General features: G+C 35.9%; 1 protein-coding gene across 3 annotated transcripts; it reads right to left on the bottom strand.

The window, feature by feature from the left end:
* Positions 1 to 526: 526 nt before the first annotated feature.
* LOC110459235 (alpha-N-acetylgalactosaminidase-like) lies at positions 527 to 14,527 on the bottom strand. Of its 3 annotated transcripts, none has more exons than XM_021511398.1 (10): positions 14,499 to 14,527; positions 10,573 to 10,617; positions 9,822 to 9,978; positions 8,678 to 8,852; positions 7,777 to 7,951; positions 6,814 to 6,896; positions 4,993 to 5,154; positions 4,482 to 4,679; positions 3,402 to 3,497; positions 527 to 2,094 (listed from the first exon to the last, which is right to left on the bottom strand). In XM_021511398.1, the coding sequence occupies exons 2-10, from the start codon at positions 10,577 to 10,579 to the stop codon at positions 1,921 to 1,923; spliced, it is 1,227 nt and encodes a 408-aa protein (XP_021367073.1). In that variant the 5' UTR covers positions 10,580 to 10,617; positions 14,499 to 14,527; the 3' UTR covers positions 527 to 1,920. The 3 variants fall into 3 exon arrangements, with proteins under 3 accessions (XP_021367073.1, XP_021367071.1, XP_021367072.1); XM_021511396.1 differs by lacking the exon at positions 14,499 to 14,527 and adding an exon at positions 11,415 to 11,538; XM_021511397.1 differs by lacking the exon at positions 14,499 to 14,527 and adding an exon at positions 10,767 to 10,827.
* Positions 14,528 to 14,899: the final 372 nt, after the last annotated feature.

Raw genomic sequence — 14,899 nt, 5'->3', positions numbered from 1 at the left:
TGGAATGTTCAATAGTATTAGCAATATGAAACAAATGCAAATGGTTGCAAAATATTTTTATGTATTCACATTCCCCTTTTTCAGCTAAGCAAGCTCTGACTGCATATAAATTAGCATATACGCAGTGAAAAAAGTCTTCGCAGATTGAGACTTGTTTCAAATAAGGCACTGTTCACGCTTCAGCAAGATAACAGTATGTAGCATTCTGATGTAAATATATGTCTTGAATAAAAGATATAACGTGCACCATAAGAATATATCCGTTGCGTTCATACCACCATATACATGTACGCCATCGAAATGAAGGTCAATCCTTATATGAATACCAGTATATATTAACGATAAGATCATTGACAAAAACAAGCATTCATTTATGTTACAACATATTGGAGCAAATCCAACTACAGTTCACTGTATACCCGGAATGTTTCGCTCAGTCAAATTTTCGCCCTTCAACAATAAACTCCATTTTTGACCAATAATGAATCTACCCCCCCCCCCCCCCCCCCCCCCCCCCCCNTATAATGATAAAATTACCATCATTACGGAGGGCGAAAAAGGCAAAAAATTTACGACCATGAAAATGTCCCGTAGTCAGTGTTTCATTGGAATGGTTTCTCATTTAAGACAATATAGTCAACAAATGTTCACAAATCTATCCCTCCCTCATTGTAATTGCTGATTCATCCTTCACAAATAAGAAAAAGAAAATACCTTTATTGTTGAAGTGATGAATCTGCAAATACATTAAATATGTATGCATAATGTATTTCTCTTTATAGAAATTCTCATGAAAAGTACATAAGTACAAATTTATATTTTCCTAGTAAGTGTATGTGTTCTACCTATATGTGAGTGATATACAGAGCTTTCCATGGTTTCAAATTTAACTTTTATTAGATAAACTTTTCTTGGAAAACTTAGTGAAAGATAAAGATTGTGTTAAAAAAAAAGAAGAAACTGCATGAACACTTAATTCATTCACTATTTCAAAACTACGGGTATTATACACCTCTGGAAATAGATAACTACAATGAAAGAATCTAGCCATATCTCAGGATTTGAGTCAATAGCATTATATAACTTAATTAATAGCTTAACTTATCATTGCTAAAGTTCTGGGCCTGTATTCATGAAACCGTTCTATTGCTCAAGTATGGATTCTGTGCTAAAGCCAACTTTCTTTTTATGCATTTAAATCATGTGACACGGTCAAAAGATCTTGTGTAAACCTTTAAAACAATATTCGGTTTGAAATGTCTGCAATCTTTTTTCCAAATCATAACAAAATATCTTTTGTTAGTAGTTTATCACTGGAACAAGAAAATAGGCTTGAGTACAGAATCTGAGTTTGAGCATGAGAACGGTTTCATGAATACGGGCCCAGGACTGTGTTGTATCAAGATTTCTATAACTCAAAAACACATTAGATTGCTGAGGGGAGATAACTCTGAGAGATCAGATTGGTATGGCATCACCAAACATATCTCGAACCCAATTAAGTTGCATGTTATCCATTTCAAACTTGTATTTTTCCCAAATTTGGTGACCACTTTAAATGTATTTAATTGAGAATCACAGCTAAACACAAAATCATAAACTCTCTACCTCTGAAAGTCCCATATCTGGTCCAGACCTGATATTAATTGTAATACATGTAACTGGTTATAATATGTAGAAGCTTGAATTTCCTCTGGCCCTGACACCAGACTTAGACTTAGATATCTACCTGTCAAATTGTCTAAGTCTGATGTCAGGGTCAGAGGAAACTCGGGCTAAATGTGTAGTAACATTTGTTTACATCCCTAACATCAAGAAATACACCACTTACTCAAAACGTAACAGATAAGATCAAAATCATCAATTTCAATTTATACCAATTAAGTAGAATAACACATGCATCAACATCTGTTGAATGTGTCACTGTTCTTTGGGTAGCAGAAACGCTTTACCAAGGAAAACTCCAGATGGCAGCACGGTCAGGGGTAAGTTTTTGTTTGGGTAGATTGCACCCATATATTTGTTAGTAAAGGCGTCACTGATGTTGTAGCCACGGTTGTCCAATATTCCAAGTGCGACACCATTCACGGGGACCTACAAATGATGTTTATAATACATTTACCACTAAATAACAACACAACATGCCCCAAATCACAGGTTGTAGGTACACCAACATCAAATACTTATTACTACTTTAGCAGACTGACTTTTATTTATTGCAAAATTATATGGCTTACATTAGCCAGGGAAATTATTGTGTCTAAATATAAGCTTTATTATCTATTTTATTTGTAACTTTGTTCCAATATAATATATTAACTGTTTCTTGTTTTGCTGTCTATGAATTTTGATAATTTGACAACCTTCTACCCTCTACACTAGTACTGTTGTAATTACTTTCTTGCCCCATATACATGTACCAATTAAGAGCAATTTATATCCTACAAACTATCCTCCAGAGGGATTCAGAGTTATACAGGATTTTACCGTTGATGTTTCTAATGAATATAAATGCAACAATATATTTACAGATATCTGCTGCATTGAAATAGTAGGCTTTCATCATTGTGATATGAGGTAGAGTTGTGCCCCATCAAAACCTTTTAACAAGCATAATTGTTCATAATCAACTGATCAATATCAAGGCATAAATAAACAGATAGTAATTGTGTATTGTGGAACTTTTCTTTAAATAATTATTACCCCTAGGCCTGCTTTGCATCTTTCACAGACTAAGACATTTTTATGCCAAATTGTAAGATACCTGATTCATCAACAGCAGGTGACATCTAATTTATAAAATCACAAGAGAAGCTTTAGTCAAAAAGCATCCAACAATATTTCCTTGTTTCTTTTTTAGTTTTTGAATCATTTAGACGCATGATTATCTAATATCATCTTCATGACCAATTTTTATTTACTGGTCATTAATATCAGTCGTCAGTACTACTTGAATCAGTTCTTTATTATTTTTTATATACTGTACTTTTAATTATCACCATGTTGTTTCCTTCCACACAATTATTTTTACAATAGTTACATACAATTCAATATACATTATATTGATTATTTAAATATGTCCCAATGAATATATATGAGCTACCTGATTTCAATGAATATTTATGAGTTACCTGATAGTAATGAATATTTATGAGTTCTACCCGATTTAAATGAATATTTATGAGGTATCTGCTTTAAATGAATATTTATGAGTTCTACCGATTTAAATGAATATTTATAAGGTATCTGCTTTAAATGAATATTTATGAGGTATCTGCTTTAAATGAATATAAAAGATGTATCTGTAATCATGACTGACTCCAAATCTCTATGCAAATTAACACAAAATACATACTTCGTAAAATATATCAGACATTTACAGACAATTTCCAAACACTCACCAGTGTTTCTGACCCTCCATCTGCAAGGTTCAATACTGCAAATGCATAATTTCCCTTTGGTGTTATTGGTTTACTCCAAAATTGAATTTTCCCTTTCTGTAAAACAACAAAATTAGATAGATTATCATAACTTTATAGGTACTCAACAACAGAAATTTCTTGACAACTAAATTCTGTTTTTAGCAAAAGGTTGATACATAAATTGCATGGATAGCTACATTGAAAATATCTCTTATCCATAACTGTTTCAATGACACATCAAAGTTTTACTCTCTATACAAACAATGTACGTATTAAATGTGTCACAACATTTCAAGACCTACTGGTCCCTTTGTCAAGCTGTGACTGGGTGAGTGTTTTGTATTTTTTACCTGTACAATGATGTGACAAAATAGTATATTTTTTATGTGACTAGACTCAATATACAATTTTGTCATGTTGCTACTTTGTACAGGTAAAAAATACAAATCGCTCATTCAGTCATAGCTTGACAAAGGGACCAGTTGGTCTTGAAGCATTGCGGCATGTGTAATAAACTTTGAGATGTCATAGAAGCAGATATCACATATTCCAAAACTGATGAATCTTAGATGTTTCAATGACGATGTTTCACTATATCTAGGACCATATCACAATTTCATTAAAATGGCCTAATGCTAATGTCGAAAGGTAGACATTAAATTTTTTGTGAATGTATTGATTATTCATTATTCCATCAGAAAATTTCATTCGTATTTGGGGCTGTGTTGGCTGAGTGGTCAAGGCGTCTGACTGTCTACGACCACCAGTCTTTCACCACTGGATCAAGGTTTTGAGGCCTATGTGGGGCAGTCGTCAAGGTCAGTGGGTTTTCTCCTGGGACTCTGGTTTTCCTCAACCACCAAACTTGGCTCATCCTTAAATGTCCATAGCTGGTAATGGGATATTGAGCAATAACAAACCAAATCATTCATATTTGTTACATAGAAAAATTGGTGAATCTTAAACCCTTCAATCTTTTTCATTGTGTCTCTCTCTTTGAGATTCTCCCTCGTGACAAAAGTCAGTTCTGTAATATTTAATGCAGTAAGAATGTATTACCGTGCTGATTAGTCTCCCCTGGACTCCAAGTGGGTCCTGGTTGATTGATATGGCGCCCCTGTTCTGCAGTAAAGCTATTGAATCGCGCTTAATCTTGCGAAGGTCGTTTGACATAAGTAGAGGTGCGGCTAGGATAGACCACATGGCCATCTGAACTTGCTGCTGGTTGTAACTCAACCCAAAATCTCCTAGGATAAGCTGCAATAGAGAACTGCATACAGTTACACCTCACTTAACCGCCTCCTGCCAAGCAAAATGTTGGCATTATCCAGAGTTTGGCGATGTAAAAAGGGAAAACATAAAATAAATAAAGTATTCTTAACTCATTCACCCCTGAAGAGTCATTTGAACTCTCCCAATTCCAAGGTTGGAATAGTTCATTATGAAATTTCAGGGGTGAATGAGTTATTGAGGGAAGTTTATCAAATTGCAAAGTACATTTATATATATAGTGATGACAACTGGATTTAGATAAACACGATAACAACATTAGTCTCTGAGGATATCTTACCATGTCTGGATCGTTGAATTGTCCAGGTCCCGCTACACTGCTAAAGTTACCAGAATCTTTGCCATAGAAGTTGATGATAGACACCACGCTACTCCAGGAATCTTGTATGTCTCCATAGTTCCGCCATATGTTACAGCTCTTAGCAATGGCCTCATAATCTGGCTGTGAAAAAACATTAATTGTTTTTTTGCAATATCCCTTTGTTTACCAGAGCAACATTAGGGGTCACTGATCATGAGGATTTTTCTGCATCTTTAGGATGCTGCATTAATTCCATTGTGAATAACACTGATATTCCAACTGTAATGTTTCAACAATAGAGCATTTAAAAGAATTTCAAGGAATTTTCTTTTTTTTCTTCTTTTTCTTAATTAGATATCTAGTGCCATGCATTCTTGTAACAAAATACATATCAAAATAATGATATATTACAAGAAAAAAACTACAATTGCACTTTATTACTCAGCAAAGCTGAAATAATTTCTTGCATGCATTGAAATAGTAAAACTGGCAAAAAGTAAAGGCGCGTGTTAATAGAATTGTCTCCCTTTGCCCATACATTTTTTTTCAAATTTTGTTATTAGGTTGAAAAAGAAACTATAATAGATTTTATAAAATTTAACACAACAGTCCCATTTTAAGATAAGTTGATCGTAAGATTTGCATCACACACACACAATGTGGGACTAGTTGTATTCACAAGGTTATATACCGGTACACTAGACAGACAAATGGACAGCATGATAACATGTCAGCACCTGATTGAAATTTTACTTATATGATGTAAACTGCTGGCGTCAGCCTTTTATTAGTTCCCGAGTCCCAATATAAACAAATTTAAATTAAGGATTCCTGTACCACTACCAAAAAAATAATAGTATGCATTTGAAACTGATTTTTCCGTCATGACTATATATATGTAGCTTTGATAAATCAATTTTGAAAAGAAAAGTATACCTTGCGTTCTGAGTGTAAAATGTTCTGGTGGTATTCAAACCCTGGACTTCAGATTGTAAGAGTACCATTGCTGAAACTAATTGAGCTACCTGGACAACAAAAGTGTATAAGCCCACATGTGCTACAGTTATATATCCAAACGGAAGTTAAGGGGAGGTTACTGTATATAGGAAAAACGGCAGTGCAGTGGGTCAGGGATCCTTAATGACCATGGTAGTTCTGGAAAATACGGTGTAGTCTCATTATCTACCAAACTTCCCTTGAAACAAAGATTCTCAAATGACGTATCTTAATAAAGAAAATTCAACTTATCCTGAGCTTGTTGCGATTGACACCTATTCAAAGATTCTCAAAGATATATATCCATATACAATTACTTAAAATTTGACCACTCAGGAGTGATTTCAGTTTTGAACTTAACAAATCTAAAGCTATACACATCTGGATAATAATTTGCCACATTTCCCTAAGCTAGAGGCAAAGGCCATAAACAAAATAAGCAAATAACAGGTATCTTATGATATCTTTTGATTAAGATTTCCATACCACTGGGTTTGAGAATGTCCCTTAAAAGTGAGGTCATTGTTCATTTTTTAATTCTTATAAAAAATAGCGATTCCATGATGGCTGCCTTAAAGTGGCCATTTTGTTTCTCCAATCAGTCCAAAAATCAAACATACATACAATATACCTTCCTATAAAATTTAAGATAGATTTGTTCAGTTCTTTTTGAGAAATAGCTTTCAAAAGAATCGTTTAAGAACGGATAGACAACAAACTATGGACGATAGACCACGGACGAAAGGCAATTTGATCAGTCCACCATCTGATGACGGTGGGCTAAAAAGTTTACATTATACATACGTTCGGTAGATATGCAGGCCAGCTACACGAGTACAGAATGGGCCTTCCTGTCAAATTCAGGAACTTCTCCATGATGGGGTAACCTACATATATATCAGACATGCATTCTAGAAGTCAGAAACCATTTAGATGTCAAATAGTTCTTAAATATTTGGAATCCATTTTTCTTTCAATTCATCAATTTGATCAGTGGATATATAACACCTGATGAATTCCAGCCAAACAGGAGATCTAGCTTTTTTGGGTAATACAACATCGTAAATTATCACAGCGTGAAATACATGACCTTGTTATGCATGATCTAAATACTGTATACTGGGAAACTTTCACCTCGTAAAGTTTAATTTAGCCCAGTTTAACTTTAGCCCAGTCAAACTGTAGCACCAGTCAAACTTTAGCACCGTCAAATGTTAGCCCAGTCAAACTTTCGCATCAGTCAAAGTTTCATCCAGTCAAACTTTAGTACCAGTCAAACTTTAGTACCAGTCAAACTTCAGCCCAGTCAAACTTTAGCACCAGTCAAACTTTAGCACCAGTCAAACTTTAGCCCAGTCAAACTTTAGTACCAGTCAAACTGTAGCCCAGTCAAACTTTCGCACCAGTCAAACTGTAGCACCAGTCAAACTTTAGCCCAGTCAAACTTTAGTACCAGTCAAACTTTAGCACCAGTCAATCCTTCCAACCTTCACTATCAAAATCCATAAAAGCTCAGCATTATTTTCACCCTTCACATGTAATGACTCTTATAGTATGCTGTGTTTAAACATGCACTGTTCGAATAAATTCGCTGTCATTATTGCAGGCGAAAAAGCCGAATGTTGAACTGTGGTGAAAATTTCCTGGTATACAGTAATTAGTTCCACAAGGGAGATAATCATTTAAAAGTTTTCTTTCAAAAATAGGTAAATCACTAACTTTGTTATGTTGATATAAGTTCATGTCCATTTCCCCATAATTACCTACCTACAGGTATGTCTCCTCTGCTAGTGTAACAACCGTCCAACTTGAGACTATCAATGCCCCATGAGGCGAAGGTTTCCGCATCCTCCTGCATGTAGAATTTACTGCCCGGATAACCTCCACATGTAAACGTCCCGAAATCCCCGTAGATCCCTAGCTTCAGGCTTTTATTGTGAACCTAAATCCAAAATCAATTACATAGGTTTCAACCTTGGAAACCAAGATTTCCCTCACTCTACATTTCCAATGAGAGGGAAAGTGTGTGAAACGTGACTATTCGTACTATGCTCAAATTATTCTCCCCGTATTAAAATAACTCCTAAAAGCAGTCCTTTGATTCAGACACACCTGTTACGATCATTACACACACCCTGCAGTTACTAGGAGATCATTTGACCACAGGATGTAGATCTTGAGTTAGTGTGAGTTTGGACTTGAATGAGGAAGTTTTGAGGGTGATTTGTAAATTTTGGTCAAAATGAGGGAGTCCCCCTCCTAATGAGGGAGGTTTGACAGCTATGCAATTAGCACCCAAAACATTGGGATGTTGTGTAGGATTTTTTTTAATCCCTTTGCTATGATATCTTAAACAAACATTTGCAGAATACATATATATATATATATCCCCTGCTTTAAGAATAATGAATTAACTGTTGACATTCCATTGGGTAGGACTATGNAAAATATTTGACAAATCATTAATTCAGGCTGAAGTGGCCTTTGTTAGCCCTTTCACCCCTGATTAACCTCTATAGATTCTTATATCCTTTGATTTGGACAAGTCCATAATAGGTCTCTAGGAGTGGAAGGGGTTAAATCTGTTTTCTCAACATTTTCGAATCCTCATATATTTCAACATAATACAAGAATGTATTCAAATTATTTAAATGACAAAGTATCTTACATAATCAGCTAAAGCCTTTATTCCACTTGGAAATCGTTTCGGGTCAGCTTGGAGACGTCCATTCTCATCACGCTCCTTTGCACTCCAGCAGTCATCAATATTAACGTACTCATAACCAGCAGCGGCAAAACCTTCCAACACCATTTGGTCAGCCATGTCCTTGTACAGCTGTTCGCTGCAGACACAAACACAGTTTTACTAAAGATCAGGTTTTTCCTGGATATTTCAGGAATTGTCACCTTCATTAAATCAACGTCAAATTACTTCAACAAATGTGAAAGCAAGCAATCTTTTTTGGAAGACTTCAACTTGTTTTTTCCATATATTTGGCCACTATAATCTTGAAAGTGAATCAAGGTTCTGGATTTGAAGTGAACAACTTGACCTTTAACCCAGAGTGCTACTTGCTAAATATCATGTCCCCAAACATCTCAGTTATCACCAAAAAAATGTTAAAAATGTATTAACACATACTTCCCTTTTTCCTTTCAAAAAAGGTCAAGGTCATTTATATGAACAAACTTGATTGCCCTTCATTCCAGTATGCTTCTTATCCTATCAATTGTCACAATTGATCTCTATGACCTTGAAAGAAGGTCATGGACATCAGTTTGAACAAATGATAGCCCTTCACCATAGCATGCAATTTGCTGAATATCTTGCTGTCTGTTTTAGGTATCCGGACCAACCCTCGTTTTTACCTTTGACCCTACAATTTTATCGCACTCAAACTAACTCTATTCATTGTTAGGATAACTTGTCCATCGGATGAAAACAAAATGATTGACAAAAAAAACAAGGCATCTATATATAAACCCTCTTTACTTCATGGGCAGGTATCAAAAACCAAATTTAAATCCCATATTCAAAAACCAAATAATATGTTTGGTGATTTTTGTAATTTCATAAGTTAGCCCCCCTACCTCCTCATTGTATAAAGTGTTACCTTTGGGGCAAAGACTTAAAAAAGGAGGGAGGAATGTAGCATTGGTGACGAGGTAGCTTTGTTGGTGAATGTGTCTAGACGTCGGAGGTCTGATTCAAATCCTCGTCCAGTCATTTATTTTTTTCCTCCTTTTACACATATAATAAAACTTACCTGTAATCATGTATAGCCTTTCTGATAAGCTGACCTAAGCCTTACCTGATGCTTTGTTTTGGGTAAGTATCACAATCTGTAATACATCGAAACCGTTCCCATGACATCCATCCCATAGGGGGGGTTCTTGCTAGGCCATTGTCAAGGCCCCAAATTGTGCCGATGATGACAAGAATAACAAGGGGGAGAATCATGACTGAACCTGAAAAGAAGTTTTGGTTACCTTTAAAAATGAAACTGGAGTCCTAGAAAATAAGGAAGAGCTCTCCAGAAAGTTGTTAAGCCTAATATAAATAGATACATAGATTTTATTCTGACAAAATTAGGATTTTACAATCGTTTGACAGTCAGCTCTGAAATAATAAAATAACAAAATAGAAACATGTTTAAAGAGTTGCGACGTAATATGTGTTTCAAGTTTTCCAATTATCCATTGTTTTCCGGAAGACACAAAAGTTTTTAATCACACTTAATGTGTTTTTCTTTAAAAGGAACAAATCATTTATACACAAACAAAAAACAAAAAGGAAATGTCCGAAATGCCAAAGATAAACAACAGTTTTTAACATATCTAGTTAAAGTTGATAACAAATGGAAAATTCCTCTTCAGGAACCATGTACCTCTCAACTTCTCAAGCCATGTTTAGGGCATCCCCTCACTTCCTCCTTCCCCAACCCCCCACTCTCTTCTTTCTGTTTCTGCATCTGCCCTACATATTTAAGGTAGGATCATAATCACAACATACTTAAGCATCACGTACATTTTGTAACAACTGATGTTTAATCATGACCTTACCTTGCATTTTCCTGTGTTCAGCAAGTTATTTGCAGCTTCTTCTATCTGTAACATTGGAATCCCCCATATTAATGAGTGTATACAAATGTAAGTCAATATTAATCATCAACTGATGGGCCTTAATTACATGTATTTCCCATATCTGGCCAAATCTAATGACACAAGTTTGGAGAGTCTCCGAGACAGTAACTCACCATCCAACTCTGTCAGTATTCAATCACAGACTCATGTCTTGCAGAAGTATGAATATCATCCTACAATGTAGTTCTGAACACAATTGTCATCTTCAAATTATTCACTTATCTTATACTTGCATACTGTGTACTTGATGAAAATATTTCTGGTCAAGGAAAATTGTCCTCCCCAAAGAAATCAACAATATTTACTGTACAGTTCAATTCAAAGTAAGGTTAGTTTAATTTTTAGGTATTACTATTAATTGGGAAAATATTGGCATGATCACAGACTCATATGTAGATAGACTAATCTTATTCCGTGCCATAATTAAAGTATATTTCTTCTAGTTCTACAAATGTAGTTCTAATACTAGACATAATGACCACTTTCAACACATGTTAAGAATTCTGTCGGGACTCATGGAAAGGAAAAAATATAGCACACATGTGTAATGATAAAGATTACTTAGAGGCACAACGATGGGGTAAAGAGAGTTTGTTCTGACTGGACTCGGTCACATTTACTGAACTGAATTAGTGAAAAAATGTATGCACATGGCAAGCTATGTATATTGTACACGTAGAAGCAGTTGCAGGAAGAAGAAAAAAAATCTGTCAATAAACAATGCATTGCATCAGAGACCTATTATAGTATATAGGTCCCACCTTTGCTGCCTGCGCTTTTCCCTAAGCAGAAACCCCGGGCTTCAGCTTCTAAATGCTACGACCTGTTTATTGTTGTGAATTAGCGAAGGAGGCGTTGTGTTTCGAGTCTTGTAGATGTTTGTTTTGGATGTCTCGCTAACGTTGCGTATTGAGCGTCTGCCTGACTGGTCACGTTACTAATGAAAAGTGAAAGTACACCGAGGAACGTTATGAATCAGGGAATCACGTACTAGCTGTGTTAGGCCCTAGTGTAATGCAAAATGACTTTTTTAACATTTGTTTACTTTGTGGGGTCGCGGGAAAACTTCGTTATGCGTGTACAATTAAGGAAATAACGCCTTGTGGTTTGGCTCGAAGAGATGTACATCCCAAGAATTATAACTACAGCCGAAACTCGTTATCTCGAAGTCGACGGGAGTCGTGGGAAAACTTCGAGTTATCCGAGTATTCGAGTGATGAGGGTTCATAAATGTGGTATGAAATTTGCTGTTGGGATATAATAGCACTAACAGTTGTTGGTTTTATTAATAGTTAATGCTTATAATCATCAATAAATGATATACGTAATCAATATAGCAAACACGCTTACAAAAATAGAGTGAGTTATTTCAGAAAAACGTAATGCTTTTGTTTTTAAACGCGATCAGAACGGTTGGACCATATTGTGAATTCGTTATTAAATATGGACGCGTACGGGCCTGGTGATTAAATGCATGTGGATAGATCTTGGCAAAGTCTTTCCAGATCTGCATTTGTATTTGCAAGTCCGTCAAGTTTTACTTATGAAGTTTCGAGTTAAAAGAGTTCGAGATAACGAGGTTCGACTGTACAACTACATGTACTACCGAATAGAGTTTATTCTTATTAAAAACTGAGTACGTTCGGCCAATGGAACTTGTCAAAATCTATATGTACTATTTGAAAGAGAAATGTCATACATTTCAAAAATAATAACAAAACGGAAATACGTCCGTAGATTTGAAGAATTATTAAACCTTCCAGCGCTACTTAGTCGCTGCGCACTCCTCCCCCAATGCATTACATGTCTGGAAGGATGATACAATAGATACAGAACCGGTTTTTTTGGTCAGAAGTTTGGATGGCCAATCGTGCCCCGCATTAAGCTTGTTGTGGCAAGTTCGGACCACGATATATAAGCTCAGATTTTCCCGCCAATTTCACAACTTTCCATCTATTGCCTGGGCCGAACTTGCACCAGTAGCATGGTCCGAACCTGTCCCAAATTGATGAAATGCGTATTATATGTACAAAAAAACCCACGAAGTCAATGCTCGTTTTTTATGTATGTCAACATTTGTAGTTGTCAGTGTGAGACATGTATTACATAATACAAGTTGCAATCCGGTTTACAGATAGTTTGCAAACCCAGAAAGAAGTGAGATCATGATTTTCTTTCTACCATCCAAAAGTAACTCTCTCTGTTTTAGTAGTCTAATATTTGAGTTTTCATTGTCTCTTCTTCATGTGAATGTCCCGCCCAGTCAACTGAACTGCTAATAAGATCTTCAAAATTTTAAATATTTGCTCCAGACCAAAAATATCAAGGGTGGTTGGACTTACCCCGGGGCCCGAACTTGCCAGTAAAAAAGTACCTTAGGTATACTTTTTAGGTTTACCTAAAGTATGTCTTATATTAGGTACCCCAGGGCACAACGGCGCATACAAATATGGATAATCATCCTGCATTTGGGAAACAATTACCGTTTTGAGTAACAACTTTATCACTGAAATTGGGAATAAAGGATATAAAAATTAAAAGTTATTTCAGAAACGTATGTATTATACGTATCTGGTTATTTTGAACAATAGGAGCAAACAAGGGCATTATTCTTTCAACTACATGTAAATCCAATATATAACACAATGGAGTACATTTGTACACAAAAAGTTATCAATTCTAACTTCTATTTTTTTTATGTGAAAATGACAAACTGTATCACTGACTTTACTCTCCATTGACTTCAGTGTGTAGGCAATGGGACCATCCAGTACAAATGTGACAGGTAAGCATGATTTTTTTTCTGCGTGCTATTTATAGCTACTCTACATACACACTGTAAGCAATGGAGGTGATACAATTTGTCATTTTCATAAAAAAAATAGAGTCCTTAGATTAAAATATTTTTGTACACAATTCTACATCATTGTGCTCAACCTGAGTAATATCCAAATGGAGAAATGTTGACATCTGTATATTTACCTACTCTCTAAAAGGGATACTCTCGATTTTAGACACCTAAATAAGAGACGTATATACGACAGGACTTTATATGTTTGCTTGAATTTAACATTTCTAACCAGTGACTTTTCTAAACTGTTCCTAAATCTAAGATCCAATGATTTCATCTGAGGGAACAACTCGTAACATGTCATTTTATATTGTTATACACACATTTTATAATTTATGTTTTTAATTTTGAGCACGCAGAATCTCCCGTATAAAAATTTTGAAACAAAATGTATAGGTGTGCACTTCTTGTGAGATCAAACCTGGTATACGGATCAATTATTTGGGAACCATACTTGATAGGACAATGCTAAACTTGAAATAATCCAAAAACAGATGGCAAGGAAACTGCAAAGACATGGAAGAGGGATTAGCAATTGTACAACCCTTCGAGCTTGGGAGGAAAACTGATACCATGTATATATTGGTTGGGGGTCTACATCCCTTTTCGCACTGGATGCCAGTTATATATTGGTTGGGGTTCTACATCCCTTTTCGCACTGGATGCCAGTTATATATTGGTTAATATTGTTACATATTCAACCAAGGACAAGGTTATAAGGTCATGGGCCGCGATGGCCGAGTGTTTAAGGCGTCTGACATTCTGCTACATGTACCACTAACCCTTCACCACTGGGTCGCGGGTTCGAGGCCTACGTGGGGCAGGTCGGTGGTTTTCCTCCGGGTACTTCGGCATTCCTCCACCACCAAAACCTGACACGTTCAAAATGACCATAGCTGTTAAAAGGACGTAAAACACAAACAAACCAAACCAAATTATTGAGGTCAAATGTGTCACGGTTCTTCCATATGCCCCCTCCCTTCTCTATACATACGTGGCACGTGGTCAGATGGAGTCGCTCTTCATTTCTAACCCCGATGATCTGTCCCCGGCCCCAGGATACACTTGAAATGACAGATCAGGTTGAACAGCTGGCCATCGAAACGCCCAACTCTCGCTTTCTCTAGTGTATCGAGCGAAATTGCTTGGTAACATTCTGTAGCCTTTGTCGATGGGCCCGGATTGTCTCAGGAATCAATATAAGATGTTGATATATATATATATACTATTATGTATGACAAAGCCGGTCTAGCATATGTTTTAGGAACAACGTCAATCATGTATGTCATACATGTATGTGCTTTCATATGTAGTACCAGATATTTAGGACAAGAACAACCGGTTTGTCTGTTTTCAAATGTTACGTTTTCGAGTATATGCAGGCGTTTCAAGGCT

This window comes from Mizuhopecten yessoensis, unplaced genomic scaffold (assembly GCF_002113885.1).
Source record: "Mizuhopecten yessoensis strain PY_sf001 unplaced genomic scaffold, ASM211388v2 scaffold9987, whole genome shotgun sequence".
Classification (NCBI taxonomy): Eukaryota; Metazoa; Mollusca; class Bivalvia; order Pectinida; family Pectinidae; genus Mizuhopecten; species Mizuhopecten yessoensis.
The sequence above is the reverse complement of the archived record's forward strand: the minus strand, read 5'-3'. Positions and strand labels throughout refer to the sequence as shown.